This window comes from Atractosteus spatula, chromosome 18 (genome assembly GCF_055471065.1).
Source record: "Atractosteus spatula isolate fAtrSpa1 chromosome 18, fAtrSpa1.hap1, whole genome shotgun sequence".
Taxonomy (NCBI): Eukaryota; Metazoa; Chordata; class Actinopteri; order Semionotiformes; family Lepisosteidae; genus Atractosteus; species Atractosteus spatula.
This window is the reverse complement of record NC_142723.1, coordinates 2,024,836-2,045,498: the sequence shown is the minus strand read 5'-3', so window position 1 is coordinate 2,045,498 and position 20,663 is coordinate 2,024,836. Positions and strand designations below refer to the sequence as shown.

General features: G+C 44.1%; 1 protein-coding gene across 1 annotated transcript in view; it reads left to right on the top strand.

The window, feature by feature from the left end:
- Window positions 1–20,663, top strand: part of shisa9a (shisa family member 9a) — a 79,906-nt gene that overhangs the window by 57,520 nt on the left and 1,723 nt on the right. The window contains exon 3 of the mRNA XM_088936404.1: window positions 13,797–13,949. Coding sequence (XP_088792530.1) covers window positions 13,797–13,949 — 153 coding nt within the window. The remainder of the gene's footprint in view (window positions 1–13,796; window positions 13,950–20,663) is intronic.

Genomic DNA, 20,663 nt, shown 5'->3' with positions numbered 1-20,663 from the left:
CCAGACTGAGAAGCTTTCAGAGAACAGACTGATTTACAGTTCTCTGGCCATCGCTTACAATCAATTCTTCACATCGACCAAAGTTCTCTGTTCAAAGCATTGGCTTTTAAATTGCAAGACTAAAGTAAACATTACCCCCCACTTAGATGTTAGAGTACAACACCAGTCTTGTCACCTTTCAAGTCAAGGTGCCAGACAGACCACCAAGAGAAATACAGCTGGTAGGATAATATCAGAACCTGGAGCTTTTTATACAGTATATACTGTATATTAGACTTCTTCAGCACATGTTCTCAGCCAGATCTACATCTGCAGCCCAGTGCAAGAGAAGACCCTGCTTTATTTTCACGCTGTGGGTCTTGTCCAAGGTCTTTGAATTGTGTTCCAATGAGAAGTGTGCTGTTTATACCAATATCATTTGTCAGCTGGGACATCAAAAGTTGGGTTTTCATCTGCCTGTACTAGAATTCTGTTTAGTCTCTGGATAATGTAGAGCACTGCAGGGTGACTCTTCGACTCAGAATCCTTGAAACTCATCTCTGTTGCAACGTTTCTGAGAATGGAGTCACCAGCAAGCACTCCTTCTGGCTTTCTTGGGGTTTTGGCGTCAATGGTGCTGATTGCAGGTGCTGTGACTGGTGTCTGGACTTCGGTGTCTGTGATAGTAGGGACCTGCTGCCTTGTCATAGTTGCCTGTATTCAGTAAACCTGTTTGATGGTGAGATGACAGGGGGAAATGTCTGGTTTGGTACTTTTAATTTTTCTGTGTTGGTGCGCTGAGTGGATGACCATATGTCTGCTTATAGATATGTAATGTTGATCAGCTGTTCACAATAAAACCTAACCTGAAATGAAACTTTCCTAGAAATCAGTAGTCCAGCAGCACACATGGTCTGATCGTTGGTAGGATGAGTGAACAGCTGTTTAGTACTGCATGTTTAGTGCACACAGGCCTAAAGACCCAGTTTTCATCTCAGGAAAAAGAAAATGATTGAATCTACTTTACACTAAAAATCTTCAATTTTTAAAATCCCATCCTGTCTTCAAGTGGCCTGGTGAGTACAGAGTCATATGGCCACTCACACATTTTTCTTTACTAAATGTGCTGCATTCTCCTGTACGGATAAAACTACTACAGAACATGGCAAACATCTGTCTTTATCAGCTGAAATCCCAAGTTGTCAACATTCAGAGAGGAGGCTGGTTAGTGTTCTTTCTGGTTGTGTCTTTGGAAAAACATCCTGCATCTTGAAACGGACCTACGCTGTTTCCTGTGACAAGAAGAGGTGCTTTTCATGAGCTAAGGAGAGCAAGGAGGTCAGCTGTATCAGCGGGGGTGGAGTTGTCATGAGTGTGTGTGTATACTCTTCACAATGTGCTGTATAAGGGTCCTTAATGCACCAATGAAATCATTTCACTGTAGAAGCACAGAGCATGCTTTCATCTCCACTCTCTCCCTGCCACGTTGCAAGGCCTGGCACATGGTAAGAAGAATAAAAAACAGACAACTTCTCTACATTTCACAGTTCTTGCATATCTGCTGTGGCAGTTTTTTTTCGGGGGGGGGATTCTATTGTATAAGTATAACATAACATGTGATCACAGTGCAGTACGGTGTCTGATACAGGCCTCGGCAGTGCCATTGTTTCACGGGCACCCCTGTATTGCTCTATCTGAATACTGAACCGTTCAACAGAATGAACAAGAGAGAAGGAGTGGTGTGCAAAAGTCGGTTTTTGTCTTCCCAGCCTCACGTACCAAAGCTCCTGCAGTTCCACAGATTCAGAGCAGCTGTCAATCGATGATCACTGTTGGTACACTGTGGCACCAGGTAATCCATCAGTCACTTAGTCAGTCAATCAATCCTAATGTCTTGATATGCCATAAACCTATTAGACTCTAGATAACAGTAACTTAAAGTGGCTGTTCCCAATGTGCAGTTTTGGAATCCAGAATGCCCCTTTTTCTGTAAGCGTCTGTCAAGGCTGAGTTGCCTTGCGGTAGTGCCACACGGCTCGTTTGGACACATGGCCACCCTGCACAGAGTCACAAGGGCCCGTCCCTTGTGACCAATACCACGGGCAAAGGCGATGCTGGCTGTCCAAGGGCTGTCCGAGCAGCTCCCTTGTCTCCTGAAGGGGAGATAATGTTTCCTTCCGAGTGCCAATAATTAAAATTGACACGGTTTGAAAGTGGATGGATGGATTTATGGCGAGCTCCTCACAGCTGCAATACTGAAGTGAACAACAGCTGTCAATATGTTTGAGTGGGTCGGAGAAGAACAGCAAGCATAACACTTCAGCCCCAGAGATTTAGAGCAGGATGCTTTTGAGCACACCGGGTTCACTAAGTGTTTTGTCACCAGTGCTGAAAACAGCCAGCAAAGTTGCAGAAAGAGTCTGATAGCTCATGCTGATGATGATTGCATTAAATGTAAGATGTGTTCTAGTTTATTTCATTTTATGAAGGCGCTTACCTCACTCATTACCAAACCTACCAGATCTCATCCTTATATACTGTAGTTACCTGGAACCCTGGTAAATACAGAGACCTTGAGGAAAAGTTAAACATCTTTTGTACATGCAGTCGATGGTGAGCACAGCTGCCTCAAAGCTGCAAGGTCCAGAGTCAATTCTGGGTAGCAAGGACACCTCTCTGTACGTTTCTGTTGGGCGCCAAGGTTCATCTTCAATTACAGTTACAATTATGATTATGGTTTAAAATACTGCTACCGTTTCTATTCTGATTCCAGTTCTGAGTGTAGTTATGGTTACTACACGAGTTCTGGTTATGATTACAAATATGATTGAGATGATTAAGATTACAGACATCACCTGTTCACTCCCCCACCTGGGAACAAAGATGGGGAAACTACTACAGGTCAAATATTCTTGCTGGTTTACAGCCGCCAGAATGTTCTGATCAAAGTCTGAACTTTGTATGAACTAGGTTTACAAGACAGAATTAGAACTAAAGAAACCGGCATTTATTCAGGTTTTAAAGAGTCTGAACATAACCCTTTCTCACACTTTGGAAGATGTCTGACAAGAGTCTGTGACATTGGTCTCCCAGTATAAAGTAAAATAGACCTGGAAACAGGTAAAGACAGATTATGTGCAGTCAGTCAGTCTTTTTCACACTGTAACCTTTTTAACATTTAACACATTTAGGTGCTACGTATTATCTCTATTGTTTCAAACTTGCTGATTCATTTAATACACAAATGGATCTACTGTAACAGCATGAGCATCATATCCATTCTTTTTCATAGTTTTTTCCATCAAAATCTAATCTTGGAGCTAATTGAGGCTGTTTTGAGTCCTGAGCAGATGAGGACATGACTGGATTGAGATTCTGGGCCGTTACATGTCAAGATGCACAAGCTCCCAGACAGGAGTACCAGTCATCTTAAATCTGAGAATCTCTGTGTTACTGACATCTTCTTCCTGCTGAAAAGCAATTTATCTCGAGACACATCTCGTTATTTCCCAGAAAGAGCCCTTCTTATTGTCTTTCTTCAAGAGAGAAAAAGAACAGTCTGGCAGGAGTTTGCGGGGCATAGCATCTCCAGGACCAAAGAATGTGAAAAATAAAATAAGAACTGTTTTGAAGAAAGGCCAAGCGTGCAACCTCCCTGTAACAAGACCACTGATTTTTCAAATCTTCTCCTTGGACATTAACACCTACAGAGAATTGGTCATCTGATTCCAGATGTTGCTGGTCCAGAAGGAGCTTTAATCCAAGGAGTGGAAGTGAGAAAGATGCAGACACAGGAAATGTGACATTAATGTGATTTTTATTTTTTTTAAGGACATTCTTGGCATGCAACACACAAACCAACTCTCCTCTGTTGAGTATTGTCGTGGTGTTCCTGTTAGTTACTGAACAATGCACTGATGTCTACAAAAACAGAATGTGGAGTCAAGATTTTGCCGAGTTTCTCTATATGCTTTTTCCAGGCCTAATACGATCAGAACGCCTCCATGCTCTGTTCTTCCTCTGCCGGAAAAGAGCTGGTTTGAAACTTGACTCGAGCAGAGCACAACCGGCATTAATGAGTTGCTATTTTTATTGCCACAAAGATGAAGCTTGATTCCGCTTTCAGCCTGCTTATAGTTGTAATTCCATTCTCAAATGATTTGCTAAGAGGAGAACAAGGCTTGATGTCATGATGTCATCTTATAACACAGAGTCCGGCTCTCCTTACTCATCAACACCCGCCTGAGACATCTCACCACCACTGACCCTGCAGCTTGGGACCCTCAACGCTTCAGTGTGGCAATTCGAACATCTCCAGCTTCATTTAAATCCTAAACAAATCAATAAAAAATATCTAACTGTGCTGTTGGCATGGGAATCTGTACAGGTTTCCCTTTGGGAAACATCAGAAACCTGAGAGAAATCAAAGGAGGCACTGCATCCCTGAGAAAGGGAAAACTGTACTGTTATCAAAAGCCATCCGTGTGGACCTGGACACCATGTCTGAGCAAACAGATCAATAGTTCTCTCCTATCGCCATCTCCAGCCCCGTAGAAATCCTCTGAATTCAGCGGAAGTCTGCTCAAGTGTGATTAATACTGCATTCAGCAGGCTGTAACTGGCTTTATTGAGCTTTCCAGATGATCTACATCATACATTTCTGAAAAGAGAAACGGGCATGGATTTTTAGGTCTTAACTGAAACTATTGTAAATGTATCTGCATAATTGCTCTGAAATATGAATTAACCAGGTGCCAAAGGAGCTGAACATTTGCAGTGGCTTAAAACAGATGGCAGCCTACTCAAGGTGTCTCTTGCTCTCTCAGGGGTGGTCTGAAAAAATCAACACAGAACCGCTGATCCAGATTTTGCAGATATTTCGCTCTTGATCATTGAGACAGGCTGTCGACTTAACCTTCATCAGAGTGCAGTTATTTTGTCTTTTTAATTGGGTGTCTTCACCTGCAGTAAGGCTCCTGGATTAATTCTCTTCCAGCAGTTGGGTTAGCTCCATTTCACTGCTAATACAGCACACTGCCTGTCTACAGTTGAGAATACAAGGAGAGTTTTTGTTCTGGGCTTCACCCATAGAAAACTACTGCAGGCTTGTCACCAAAATGCACTAGTGATAAATTCTACCGAGACTAAAATACTCATGAATTGCACATTTTCCTGTGAAACCAGGGATAAAGTACTTTGTAGTCTCATTGATCATTTATTATTTTGAACTGCAGTCAAGTAGACAGGCATACTATAATGTAATGCCTATATTCTGGAAAGTATAGTAAAAACTTAGCAGTGTAAAATGCAGTTGTGTTTAATAAAGGCACTATTCGAGTTATCTTCCCCTACGTTAGTGGGGCTGTCAGCTTTCAATGATGTTACAAACTCATGGCATTAAATTGGCCAGGATGCATTATAACAACGTCCAAGGTCAGTAAACACAAGGTCATAAAAAACTTTTGGATGTTGAGTTTGGTTAAAAAACATAAAGCAACTATAAAATCATTTACATATATCATGCACTGCTCTTTACATGTGAAAGACAGTGATGTACATTGCTCTTCATAGAGGAAATGCCTTGCGGCATAATATGACCACATTTCCAGACAGGGGCCATGTAAAAGAGCACAGCAGGGAATAGCAGCGACTGCAGCCACAGCAGAAAACATTTCTCACAGCCTGAGGGTCTTTTCTTCCCAACATGGGAGTACATTTAAAGCCTTAACACTGTTTCCAAACAAATGCATCCATTCTTTTACCATCAAATCGATCCTTTTCCCTAAAAAACAATCTGTTATCCCACTCCCACACCCTCTCCCTGCACAAAATTATATACACACGGATAACTGGAGAGCTTTGCTTCCCACCAGGGAACTGGGATTCCCAATGTCTTAGCTTCTCAACTCCAGGATATGAATGTTTGTTATGTTCGAGAGCTGCAGATTAAGTTTGGGAAATCCTTATAATTTAAGGCTTGATTCTGCTCCAATAGCATGTTCCTAGTCCATTCTAGACACCTGACTGCTAGCAGATACGTGATTCTGCTCAGAGAGACAGCGTGGCAGGTTAAGGTTGTATCACCCGACTTTGAAAACTGTACAAGTGTCCTCCAAATCAGTTCAGTCCCAGTTTCTTTTGATCTTGACAGTATTTGGAGGTTTTGAAGACAAGGTGCACTTACTGCTTGTCTGAGGCTTAATGCAGACAGTGTTGGGATTTCACAGCCCCACTTGGCCAGTTCAAAGAGGATTTCTACCATCCCTCACCTCGGGTAAACAAGAGAGCACCGGCCCACACGAATCCCGGATCAACATGACAAAACTCTCCAAAAACAAACACAGAAATTCTTTCATGAGAGCTGGCTTCAGCCTGCCTGCCACACACACAGAAAGAAAGCAAACCCAACCTCTGCTCTAAGGACTTTCCATCTGAAAAAGAAAACCCTTATTTTACCCATATTGTTTGTGATGTGGGTCTTTCGCTCTATTTTTAATAGCTTTGCCACAAGTACAGTATCAAGGTTAACGTGTGGGAAAGTGCCGTCAGATTCATTCGCCTGCACACACACACACACACACACAGGAAGTTCTGCGCGGGTCGCCCCATCTCCAGCTCAGCTTTACACCCGGATTGACCGCTGGAAGAAACTCGGAGCCGAGCCCGTGTACCCAGTGTGGCGCAGCTCCTCGGGGAGATGCAACCTTGCAAACACCCTGAGTTTGGCACTCGGAACCTGGATCGGCAAACCCAAACTCAGGCGGACCTCTGGGAACCCGCTTCACGTGAGCGAAGGGCTCTGCCATCCCTAAATGCCGACTCCCGGAGCTGACCGCCAGAGCGCCTACTAGCCCGCTGGAGTGAGGCCGCGGCTCCTGGCTCATTATGAACTGCCGCTGCTCTCTAAAGACAGGCCGGTCCGGTGATTCGGGCCTTGGTAGCCTTGCAACAGCCTGTGCGGAACACCACGACGATGGCTCGTTCCCCTACGCCTGCCATGCCCTCCTATTTCTACGATCTCTCATCACAGCACTGAAATCACTTACGAAGCCTTGACCCTTTGACTGACTCAAAGCCCGAAGCCTTTATCGCCTTATCTCTCTTTAAAACACGGGCGGAAATTCAAAGTACGGTAAATGACTAAACCACACATTTTAAAAGACAGGCAAAGCGCAGCCTTTACCCCCCTGCTGGGATCCAGCTAAAATCACCCAGGCGAGCGCTAAAAATACCTGTTTGAGCTGACAAAACCTGCTGCGATCTGGAAATTGGGGCTACAGCGATATTGTTGAAATAGGTAGTGCTTCTCTGTAGACATCATAACTTACACTATAATTAAGGAAACTGGGACTAACTAACCAATGGACAAAATTGTCTTTAATGGGTTTTAGCACATTAAAATCAAACTAGCAATGGAGGTAAATTGCCGCAGTAAATAGATTATAGTACCTCTGGGTGAAAGGAATGCATTTGCCAACTAACATCCAGCACAAGGCGGCTGTATTGGCACTGTTATTGTCTGTCCTTATCCTGCTGAGCAAAACCATTGCAGTCAATCTGCTTGCATATATTTTGGATTCTGTTCTAAGACTCTGGCCCTCCCCCTTCTTTCCTCATTCCCAGTGCAAGAGGAGGCTCAGACTGGGTGGAGCTCTTCAGATCCCAGTCATTCTATAAATGTGTGAGCTTGCATTTTCCAATATGTAAAATTAGACCCTAGACATTCTCGAGTGCCAGAAGAGAACTTTTTTCCCTCTTTTTGAATTGCACAGCAGCGCTCTGGAAAGTGTGGGCTTGCCACTTTGTTTATGCGTTTCAACTGCTCTAAAAGGCAAGGCAAACTGGGAGAAGAGAAAAACATTTGCAAATTTATCACGAAAGCCTCATCTTGCACACAACAAAATAAAAAAAGAAAAACCCGTACAGGGAGGCTAAAATTGAAAAGATAAGACGTTCGCAAGCCTGGTGTTGTATCATGCATGAAACGCATTTTCTTGAACTGCAAAAAAACTCTTTGATGTGAGGCATTAGCTTTTAAATCAGCTGTCTAAGTGACAAATCGCTGCTGTCAGCACCACAGCAACAGAGGACAGCAGAGTGAAAGAAGGATCCCCAGAGGCTTCGGTCCTTTCCTGGGTACTGGGACTTTTAACACCAGGGCAAGGCGCAGACGCTAGGAGGCCTTCTTACAGCCTCAGAGCCCCAGAGCAATTGACAGCTTCACAGCACAGTGCTGCAGCACGGACTATTCCACTTTGGTTAACAAACGTGCAAAATTCCTGCTCATTTAACCAGTGGCGAAAACTTTTATGTGACTATGAATTAAGGCTTCACATGTTGAAATCGTACACATTTAAGATTTCAATTATTTCAATATTACAACCCTGAAAATGTCACATCTTGCGAGAGTGTATCCGAGAAAAACAAACAACTGCATACTTAGCGGCTTAAAAACGAAACAAATGCTACTGACTCCAAAACTCATTTCTTGTACTTTACTTTACAGAAGTAGCAGTGTCAGTTATCTGTATTCCTAATTTATTTAGAAAGTGCATAAACATTTATCCCAGAGCTTACCTGTGTTCATATTAAACTTTTTCTAAGTATATGCAATCCTGCTCATGCAAAGTATCATCATGGACGTCTATAACATTAACTTATAGAAGCCATGCTGCCTCTTGAATTGACAAACAACAGCTGGGCCACAATTTAACTGTAATAACTTCCATATCCCTAGCCAGCAGAGAACAGATCATAGATCTGATGTGCTATAATGCCTACAGGATAGGTAAAATACTGTCAAGCTCTGAATTGATGTCCATCTGCAGGTGTTTAAGTGTTGCTGAGCTCATTTCTTTTAATTATGCGTACGTGAGTGTGTCAGTACTGCCCCGTGTGAGACTGGAAGGTTCTAGTTAGGCACAGTATCCTGTCAGTCATCTGGCAGGTGTTCAAGACTCTGTTATTGCAGTGCTTTCATATTTCTTAAAAAGCACAGGGTTACACTCTGTCACATTGAAAGAGAAGTAAATAAAGAAAATTGCACTGTATTCTGGAGAGGAGCATCGCCCAGGGGAGGTGAATCAGCTTTGAAACAGATAAACAAACAATTGAAACAGTTACACATAAGCACACAGATAGCTACTCCCACTGCACAATACTTTAGTCAGTGTTATGTACATCTCTGCTGTGTGGGTTGCATGCGAGGTGCGGACGCTTGTTACATAAAAAAATGAACAGCATGCATGGCTACAGTGGGATGATAAATATTTCAGTAACGGAAAACAGACGGAGCACATTTTCGGGGTGCAGTGAGTTATTTCAACAGTTCAGAGTGTGGAACCCGAGTCTTAAGAATCTGGAAGCAGTAGGTTCATGCAGAATATGAAGGTTCTGGAGCAGAATGGGAATAGATACATGAAAGAAAGCAATGCAGATAGTACCCTGACAGTTCACTGATGCTTCACATCTAAGGACTGGAACAGGTTACATAATGTAATGCAGAACTCAGCTTTTCATTCATAGTGCAACATCTTTGTGATGCTGTAAGTGTGTAACATTTTGTATTTATCAGGGGTCAACAGCAATCTCAGATTCAGCTCATGAAGGGCCTGACCTTAAAACTAATCATATGCCACCAAAAGGAAGTGTGAGTTATGCATCTATTTGCCTTGACTCTGCCTCTGCGTTGTACACTAGCCCAGCACCGTGAGACTCGACTTGTCTCTTTAACATGGGCCATGCAGCTCAATGAAGAGCAGGTGAATTACCTTCACCCTTGCAGGGCAGATGGTGTAATTAAAATCTGCAAGGTCAGGGTAATGAGGTGGGCTACTGGAGATTCATTCCCTCCTCCCATTACCTCAGGCCTTGAAGTCAGAAACATACAGTAGCCATGGTTGCAAAATATCAAACTAGCCTTGTGGACCGCAGACTACAGCAGCCTGGGAGGTGCATACAGCTTAGAATAAATGTGATGGGTTTTGTGCATCACACACTATGTTTAATGGCATACTAGAAAATACCTATTGTGACCTGAAAGGACAGCATAATAAGATAAGATACATTTTGTAGGTACAGTAAGAGCATTCATCTTAAGATCATTTGGCTCTAGTTCTTGTATGGATCTTGCATGATTCTAAGGTTGGCCTAGGGCATTTACTCCATAAATGTGCTTTAAGAGTAATAAAATGGGGCCATTTTAGAAGATGCACTATGAGTTCAAGCTGTATTACAGGAGAGATCCCCTCTCCCCTCATGCCCTGTACACCATTCAGCCATTCTCTGCTATGCTTTTGTATGTGACACCATAGGGAAAATGAACTCGTAGAAGAAGTTCCAGCTTGTTTCTGTATAGGTCAAGGCCCTGCTTTCCCTGCAGGAAGAATGAATTGACTCAGCTAGTTTCTGTCGTTTGTGATTTATGACAGAGGGTTCATGGGTTAAGTGCCTCTCTGTAGGACACAAAGCCAGTTGTGTCAGTCTCAGCATCCGTCTTCTCTGGACTCTGTACCTCCCCCCTCCTACTACTCTTACCCAGTGCCTTCAGTTGCTCTGGGACATTTAATTCTGACAATTAATTCTGCCCTTAGCATCTGATCAGTTTCCATAAGCCCCTGGGCAAGAGGCCAGACAGGCTGTGGCACTGGAATGCACTCTCTAGTTCCAGATGTCTGCCACTGGCTGAATCAATCTGCCGATATCTCCTGCTGTATTGATGACTGGTCCAGCTGTGCCTTAGACCGATAAGGCCTCTTGAGCCGGACTCTCTTTGTTACTATAAGCAACCTTGTGACATTACAGGGACTCTGCACACTATCGCGTTGTTATATGCGGTGCAGGATATTTATCAATCACAACTGTAATTCTGAAAGGGATAGCAATAGTTTTAATTCAAATGTCATTAGCAGTGAAACAGCTAAAACTACAACAAGAAATAAAATATAAGATATTAATAGTAATTACTGTACATTTGGATGCATTGATCTCTTGTTCTGTGGCGTAGTCTGCTCTAAAAGAGCATCACAGTGCTGTCCATTTTGGGCCTGATCGATGTGTGCTTAATTATTTGGAACCTGGGGGAGGCATGAACTGGCATGTTGAGCGAAGAAAGTAAAAGCCATGTGGATCGATAGGATTGATCCAGCACCACGGGATCTGACTGTTCTCCGAGTCGTCTCCAAAAGAGAGTGAATTACTCGGGACTAAAAAGCCGTAAAGATTCCCTTCTACCGTTAAAGAAAAGAAAAACGTATATTGGTTTTCATATTTCTGGTTTAAAAATAGCCCCGCCTGAACGAACACCCAAACAAGGGTGATATTTGAATACAGGGCCGCTTTAACTGGTCACAAAAGACCTTGATTCATTTATAGCCATACGACCTTGGAGTCTTGCCGGACTGGAGTCCTCAGAGGAAAGTCAAGTTGCTGCTTGAATATTAGTGACTGAGGACAGTTTTAGGAGGTTCCATCTTTGGAAGAGAGATTAAACCAAGATCCTAAATACTTAAGGTCATAGAAAGATTCAATATTTGTAAGAGTAGAGGTGCTGAGCGCTGGTATCCAAGCTAAATTCTATTTCAGGCATGTTTAGTCTAGTCCCCCTCAATTTCTCCACTGTTTATTTGGTGAAATAACTTCTGCACCTCGTTCACTGTGTGGTTCAGCTACAGGCGCAGAATGACTGCGACAGATCACCCAGGTGGGAGCTGCTCTCGATGGGTGGATGAGTCCCCTCCTACACTCAGAGCACTTTGGGATCCTTATGGATGAGAAGCCCAACATAAAAAGCAAGGAATTATGATTATATAAACAAATTAGAACATTTTTCCAGCTGAAAACAGCTCTTAGCATCACTGGGAGTACAGAGAAAATATAGAGTAGCAGCAGCTGCAAAACTTGCATAATGGCTTCAATTAACAAAAAAAAGTAATTAAGTCACAGTTAGCCTGTCTGGAAAACAGCAGCAGTTTACGGGGAAGAAATACAAAACAGAACAGGGCTTTCATAATAAGCACAACTTCCAAACCATTTACTGCTTAGATGTTTGGTTTGCATTGGTTTTATGAAACAAGGTTAAGTACCAATTAACCAATCAAGGGAGCTGTTTGTGGTACAGAATGGCGTGAAAGAGGTTTGATGATACCTCCTGAAACAGAAATGTTAAGCTAATTATGAAATCCCCAGTACTAATCACAAGGCTTTTTCCTTCACAATGAACATGTTTGTTCAGCTTTTTGGAAAATAATCCCATAAAAGTGAAAAATTCCTGAGGAAGGGTCTGGTGAAGTTCGTAATGTGTTGTATTATGATAGAGTAAGCTAAGCCTTGCAATATGTTCCAGTATGTAAAAAACTCTCCAGGTAGACTTCTAACTCACACTAGACTCTGACAGTATATCTCAATTAAGTCTCTGCAGACTAGTTGCCTACAAAGTCACATATTCAATACAAGATCTAGTTACTGACTTTTAAGGCTCTAAAAAATCTGGCTCCTTCCTACACCTCTGAGCTCCTCCATGTTTACACTCCTTCTTGTAGGCTCCAGTCAGCTGAGGCTGGTCCTGTGCTCACCGTCCACAGGACTAACTCTTGGACATTTGGTGACCGTGCCTGTCCTGCCACTGTTCCAGTGTTTTGGAATGACCTTACTTGCACTCTAAAAGACCAAACATCTTTAGGTAATTAGGTCCCCTTTTCAGGCTATAAAGGCCCATGGGGGAACGGGGAGCAAGGGCCACCCGTTTTCTTAACCATCCGACACTGGAGGTGGAGGTGATGTGGTCAGCATCACGCTCCGGCCTGCCTGTTACCCCCAGAAGGATCCCCTACCTGGGATTGAACCCAGGACCTTCCAGTCAGGAGCTAGGCACCCTTGCCATCTGAGCTACCACAGCATCTTTAACTCTTCAAATCCAAACTCAAAACTCACCTTTTTACCAAGGTCCACGTCTGATTGCCCACATCTGTAAAGACCTGAATGCTCTTGTTTATTTTTTTCTTCATTCACTTTTTATTGTACAGCATCCTTGGGTTTGGAAAGGCACTTTATAAGTCAAAGTTATTATTCTTATCTTAAAAAAAATAAACATCAAATTTCAGAGGGTGGGAGTATTGGAAATTTGGAATGGCCAGAGAAGTGGACATTCACATCTCTTATTTCTCACAGGTGCTATCATTTAGCATGTCCGCTGCTGTCCACTCAATCTGGACACTGACCTTCACAGCGACATTGACAAAGAGCTCTTCTGAATCGTTTAGTCATTCTGAAAAACTCGGCAGATTCCTGCTGCAGATGTGCTTCAGTCTGCAGCGGTGTCGGTGTCAGTCTGCATTTTCTTTTGTCTTTGGCATTGTGCCTCAGGCAGCCTTTATTGACCATTAGACGGTAACGACTTCAGGTTCAACATCATAATTTAGAATCCTATTTAATACCAGTGAGACTGTAATTCGCAAAGCAGTGAACACCTGAGCATGTCCATGAGGAGGTACAAGGGGTAGAGAAGTCGATATCCAATTAATACCAAGAGTAATACAGTATGATGCAATGTGATATGATAATACTTCATTGTGGGATTTTTTCGGAAATTAGTTTGGCTTCCAAGCAGCTATGTTTTGCGCACACGGAGACTGACAAAAAAACATGGAGCCAGTACAAATAAACAGAGCAATAAAAATAAATGTCTTTTCTGTAATGCTATATCAACCTATACACAGATTTAAGCCCGATCCAGACTCTTTAAGGGGTCACGCGCGCCACAGGAAGTCCCCTCAGCAGACAGCTCATGCCTCGCTCTGCCTTGTCTCGTTTCTCTCCAGAAGGCCCCCAGATGAACAACGTTGGCCCCGGCTCACCCCTCCTGCCCACCACGTCTCAGCCCCACTACCCGACCCTGGGCCAGATGACCCACGCCTACGAGCAGCCCCAGGCCTACAAGGAGCTCAACAAGTACGCCTCTCTCAAGGCTGTGGGTAAGGACTCGCCGCTCCCAGACTCCCCCCCTTGTCCCCGGCCGGGCTGGGGATCAGTCTGGCCCCATCCGCCACTGAAACGCCCTCCAGCGCAGGCTCACACCTTCAGCCACTGCCATGGCTACCGCTGCGACCCCTAACTATAAAGACTATCCACATCTCAGTGTCATGAATCTTTGCTGAATTCAGAGCTATTTTAAAATCTAATTTGATATTAGAATGTAATGTCCATCGAGAGTTTGGTCATTCCAAGAGAAAGATGACAGAATGATTAACTGAGCAAAAATCCACATACTTTTAGAGGTCCTCCCATTTGTCTTATACAAATCAACTTAAGAGGAATGCCACCATTTGTGGTATTTTAACTTCATGCAGTAAACACATTCACTCTCATTGTTTTGCTGTGTGTTATAAATGCTTATCCTCCACTAGCACACACGTGACAATTCTAAAGAAAGCGCATCGAGGAATTTGGGAACCGAAACAAGTGGAAAATGACCCCAGTCTCCCAGAGAGCTGGAGTGAGCTGGTGTTATTTACTCCTGAGCTTCTGTTCTAATTGCCTTCTGCTCCACAATCCCAGTGAGGCTGAGTTCTGGGAACGGATCAGTTGCCGCTCTCACAATCAATATGCTCTTCCCTGTGCCCTAGCGCCTCTCGAAGGTCACAGTATTAGATTTCTACCAGACTCCGAGCAGCAGAGACTGGTACCTCATAAAAAAAGGGTAGCTGGGTCTTCAGCCTAAAGATGTTCGACCTTCCCACCTTGTTTCACATGTACCTGGGGCCAATTATATTTAATGTCAAGCATCGCCTTCGGTGAACTCAGCTCTTATGACTTGGGCATTACATCACTGCTTATTCCCCACCTGCAGTCAACTTTCACTGAACTTTCAGAGCCATTACATCTTCATTGTCCTTACACTTCTGTAAGACAGCAATTCCATGGTCAAGTTGTTAGCAAAACCTTCTAATTTTACAGTGTTGTATCCATGTCGTTTTCTTGCTGGCCTATTGTGTGGCATGACATGATGGCTCACGACATTACTAAGAAAGGATGTTATCGTATGGACCCTGTCGCTTTTAAAGCCAGTGAAGACCCTGTCCCCATTTAAGAATTCACGAGAGACAAACCAACATATAGAATGTTTTTCTTTTCACGGATCATTTTTTTCCCCCCAAGAAAATCGGAATGACGATTGTTTACTTACCCAGCTAGTGCAGAATCGTCAGCTGCTTGAGACCCCCCTCTGTGGCTCTGACCTCTGTGCTACTAGACAAAAGGAATGAGGATCTGCAAAGACTCTCCCACAACACGCCCAACTGTCAGAGCCATTCAGCCTCATGTTAGAAGCGCCACTCATTCTGCATACACCCACCAGTATAATACCCAGCAGTGGAATCACTGATTGTGTTTTATACATCTCAGCTCACAGCTACGAACCCTGTGACCGCACACAGGGGAGAATGAGGAATTGTGGGCAGACTTCTATGACCCGCCTGCCCTTGACCCGGTGTTACAGTGCCGATTGGAGGAGAGAAGTGTGAATTGGGGTTGTGGGAATTGGAGCGCCATTGCTAGGGGAACATCAGTCACAGTCGGCTGGTGGCAAAACCACGATCGCCGAGCTCAACCTGCCCTCAGAGAGACACCTTTACTGGAAGAGCCCTTCGAGAGGCTGTGAGCGCCACCGTGTCCTGCAAGAGAGCTGATGCCAGCTGGAGAAGGGGTGCAGTGTGGTCACTGGCCCACAAGCCTCAGGATTAGCTAGAGATCTACAGTATGCATCGATACTGGCCGAACCCCCAGGGTTCCCTCCCCGTCGAGATATTAAACTGACATGAAATTGCTATAGCCATTTTTCCAACAACGGGAAAGGATAATGAAAAATAGGTTGCACGTGCTTGCCACCAACTCCCATGAGCAAGCCTTGAAAGCAATAATTGCTGTTTGCACAACAGGCTGACATTCATAGAAGAAAATAGTACCAAATTAAACACCCTCAGTGGGTAGCTTCTTAGATGGACTCACCTGTGCAAGACTGTCCACTTAAACTGAATGGCTACAAGCAGGACGATAATCACACTCAGCATGGCCTTGGATCAGAACTCAATCTCTCTTGAACACACGTCAGAGCAGGGCAGTGATGTGCAGGATCAGCCTTCGTTTAAGAAGGTGAACTCTGAGAGCATGTCAACTCAGAATGTTTGAGTGAGCTTCTAAACAAATAGGAGAGTCACACTGATGTTCCCAATGTTTGGGATTCACAGTTAAAAGCTCTCTTGCCACATGGTGTAGGTAGATCACTTAATTTTCTTTACCACTCGACCACCCAAAGCAAACTAAATTGGTACTACAAATCCTCAAAAAAAACAATTTCCTACGAACTCAGGCAGGATCCTTTGAGCTTCCACAAGAATCATTTAGTCTGACTTCAAAGTCAACCTCGTAATAAGCTTGCAGTCAGCTGACAGCTGTCAACAAGCGTTCAAGCTTTCAATAGAATCTGTACGGCGAGATGTTAGAACTCAATAAGATGTTAGAATCCAGCTGAAAGCATTCAGCTTCTAAACCACTGTAGAGCTGTTCGACAGATAGATAATTAGGGAAACAAAGACAAGAAAAATTCCTTCAAACGAGATCACTCTCTGAAGACTGTAACAGAGACATCAGCCCTGAAAGTCAAACAAACGCTTTTGTAATGGGTTGCCGGGGAAGATTAAGGTACAAGTTCTTAAATACTGTGCTTTGAGTGTCAGGATACATATTTCCTAGGACCATCTGGAGCCCGGGAATATATCGGCAGATCCCAATGCTATGTGCTGAACTGCAGTTCCCCCACACCACTTCTAAAAAATTTAGAATAGACAGGCTGACATGGAAAAGCTTTCCTTTTTGGAATTGAAACTCCAGCCACTGTTTAACATTAAGGACATGGAGACAGAAGTTGCTAGTCATCTCTCGTCTGCGTATTCATTTTAAATGCATTTAAAAAAACTGTAGCAGTTTCCATCACATGAGAAAACACTTCTGGAGAGCAAGGAGTAATGTGTAAAAGTACCTGTCATGTTTTCAGTTTACTGCAGTGACAGATACCCGGGCAGCTAAAACAATATTTGCTTCAAATGGACACACAGGCCTGCTGTCACAATTAGGCAGAGCTAATTAAGACAACCAGATGGTGACCAAGAGGAACACAGGCTGGCCTGATCATTGCCTAATCCCCTTCTCCCTCCCTGGAGACTACCAGAACCAGAATTGCCTCTGGGCCCAGGACAGACCCAGAGCTGGGATGAATACAACAGTTGTGGACAGGAACGGAGCCGAGGAAGGAGAAGACACAGGTGTTTTTGGGAAGCAGCACTGGCCCATTGGCACATGAGTGGAGAAACAAACACACATCCAGGAAAACACACACTTTACCAAGTGGAGGGAGGCTGGCATCTATCATCCCAAATCCTCATTAACAGGAAAGACAAGCCCTCCAGCGACTCTAATGAGTTGTTTACCAGCAGTCAGATGTGTGTATGTTTCCCAGGGATTGTAGTAATGTAAATAATAACAAGTAAACAAAATGACAAAAATAACACCTAGCAGTACTTGGACGATTATAAATAATTGAAGCGACCACCACTGGACTGTACAGCCTTGGATGCTCAAGAGCTCTAATTTCTCAGAACAATTGCACGCGATCTATAGTTGCACACTGAAAGCGTTTCTCCTCTGGCAAAACTGTTTTCATTTGCCATTCACCCACAGCACCTGTGCATTAATGTTGGGCTGGATGGCTTGCATGGAGTCGCGGTCAGCTGTTTGGCGTGCCTGAGTCCTCAGAGGGGTCGTACACCGTTCGAACTAGAAGAGGAATATTGAACTTCCTCTGTACCGGACGTGCTGGAGTTTTTAACTTGGGTAGAAAAAAAGAAGGTGACACCACTAGGAAAAAACCGCTGGCGCCAGCGGAGAAATCGCAGCACTCCCGCAGAGCAGAAACCCCTGCAGATCAGCTCATCAGTGCTGGAGCTGTTAACCTGGGCTAAACACCCCTCGCTTACCACTCAAGCAGCAGAGACACACAAACAATCAAATTGGCTGAGCCACTGAGGAAGGCCTCATTAAAATCCCTTATTAAAAATGACTGTTGGGGAATTAAAACACAGGAAATGAAAAGGCAACAAATTGATGTTTCAATTAAGGGCACAATGGAGCAGGGCGATGCACCTGGTAAGAATTCAGGCTTCACGCCATTTAACTGTGATGGAGGTCTGGGGAGGGGGTGCAAATGTCTCTTCTTCTCCAGAAACGCGGTGCTTCTCTCCGGCAGCTGCAGTTATCGTTTATCCCTTACTTTCGCAACCAGACAGAAGTGCAGGTGAAACTGCACTTTGATGTAATAGAGCCCCTGCTTATGAATGCTTCCTGCGATATACCATAATTAACACAGTGGGTCACCTGTGGTTTCACCATGCCTGCCATCCATCTGCCTCAATCCACCATACCTTTGCTCACCTTTCCTCTCTCTCTTTCCATTTACTATGGTAATTTTACTTTACTATGCCTTTACCGTGGTTTACTATAGTATTATATAGTATAGTAATTACATCTAGGCAGAATAATACTTACAACAGGGGCTCACTAGGTAACATCTGCTTATGTAGACTACATCCAGAATTAAGGACTACTCATTGTTTTTCACCGGTTATTAAATGTTGCCAACGTTTATTCTTTCTAAGATGTAATTTTCTTGTTTTGAGAAGTACAGTATATACAATGTGTTGCTCAAGACCTGAAAGATGTCTGCTCTTTCATGCTTATTACTGCCAGAATATATCTGTAATTGCAAAAGAAGCTCATGTCTGCTGTTTAGACTGTCTTGGATAAGAGTATAGTTATATAACGTTCAAGATCACAGCTTTTCATTAGAGCTGTTATGTGCGTAGACCTCATTCCAATATCAAGTACAGTATCAGTCTTTTCTTGTTGTAAGCATTATAGCATTTCCCTGTATCCAGGACCATTTGCGTTTAATGTTTCATTGTGAAACATTAACAGTTGCAAATGCCGTCCTAATTAAAATACGGGATGTCTCTGTGCATGCCATATTCACCACTGAGGAAGAACAAAAAAGAATCTTGCAGAATCTCTTCCGTTACGAACACTGCAGATGGCACGTCAAGTTTTCAAAATCCTCAAAGATACTTCCAAAGTCAGCCCCAGTCACTGCCAGCCCATCAGTGACACACTGAGATAGGATCGCAGGTGGAAAATAAGAGGCAATTAGGAAGGCACTTTCTTTGTGCACGGGGTTATGAGGCTGTGGAACAGACTGCCAAGCCAGGCTGTTGAAGCTGATACTCTGGGATTCTTCCCAGAGCGGCTGAATGAGATTTTGGGATCAATTAGCTTCTGGCAGTGAAAGGAGCAGGACGTGACCTCTGCCATGTTCGTTCTGCAGCCAGAGTGCACACGAAAGAGTCTGTCCACTCTTCCTGTGCTCCTGCCCTTGTCAGTGAAGCCGAGGAGAAATGGGAAACAACCTAAAAGAACAACCAACTTCATTCTTAAGTAACCTGCATTCCTCATTGGCGGAGTTAGAAATCTGCAAGCCGGGATTACGTGTGCCATATGCCTCTGCCACGTCACAGTGAGAGGCAGACAGAAAAAGGCACGCGGAGAATGGTTTTTTAAAAAAAATCACTTTGCACGGATATATTTATATCTCCCATCTCTATTTCTAGGCCTGCCTGTCTGTTTGTTGCGTCTGCTAGTTTTTTTGACTCATCTCTCTCTGCATATTTCCTCGTCTTGGGAGAACCAGGATGAAAGCGCCACTCTTGCACGGCTATGCGTGTAACGAGAGGGCAGGCCGGCGCTCCCTCAGCAGGGCACAAAACAGCGGAGGTCAGTGTAGACGAGGCAGCCCTTTCCCATACTGATCCTGAGCCTGAAACGCAGAGGAGAGGAGCGTGTGGGTGAGGGGAGCGTGAATCAGAGACTCCGCGCTCACGGCAGCCCCCGCAGCACTGAGCCACGCTTGTGTGGGAAAGGAACAGAAGGGGAAAGGATTTCAGCAAAGCCTTGTAGACAGCGATCCCTGCTCACACAGCACGGCAGAAACAATGGCCTTCTTTGGCCACTGAGCTAGCGTGTGTAATAATAAGGAGTGGAGACGAGGTGGGAGTTTCTTAATGTTCCCTGCTAGGTATCGGAAAGGTTTTATCGGCCGAAGGCACACTTTCGCAGCACCATCTGCCGTTAACAAAGGAAGCGTTAGAAAAGGGGATTATAAGAAACGATGATGTTTATACTAAGTATAAAAGTTATATAGAAGTAATAAAGTTTCATTAAGCTTTCCTTCTGAAAATAATGTTGTATGCCTCCATTAGTATTCACAAGAGATTTGTCATCTCTCCTGCCGCGAAGGCGCCGACGTGCTCCGCAGTCGCCCACACCTTACTTCCAGCCCCGCCCTGGCAGAGTTACCCTGCTTCGGCTGTCAGAGGGTTGCTTTCACCCCCCAGGCCTGTCTGAATCACCTCAGCACGGCTACACGGCAGCTCGGCTTCATGGCAGTGGTGTTAATCAGTCAGGCGCTGACGGAGGGAAACATCTGAGACCACAAAGCAGGTCTACTTGGCCTCTTGCCCTGGGAAAATCCTATTCCTACAACCCCAGCAGCCTCCAAGTTTCTCATGCAAGTTAAAAAGGTCTTC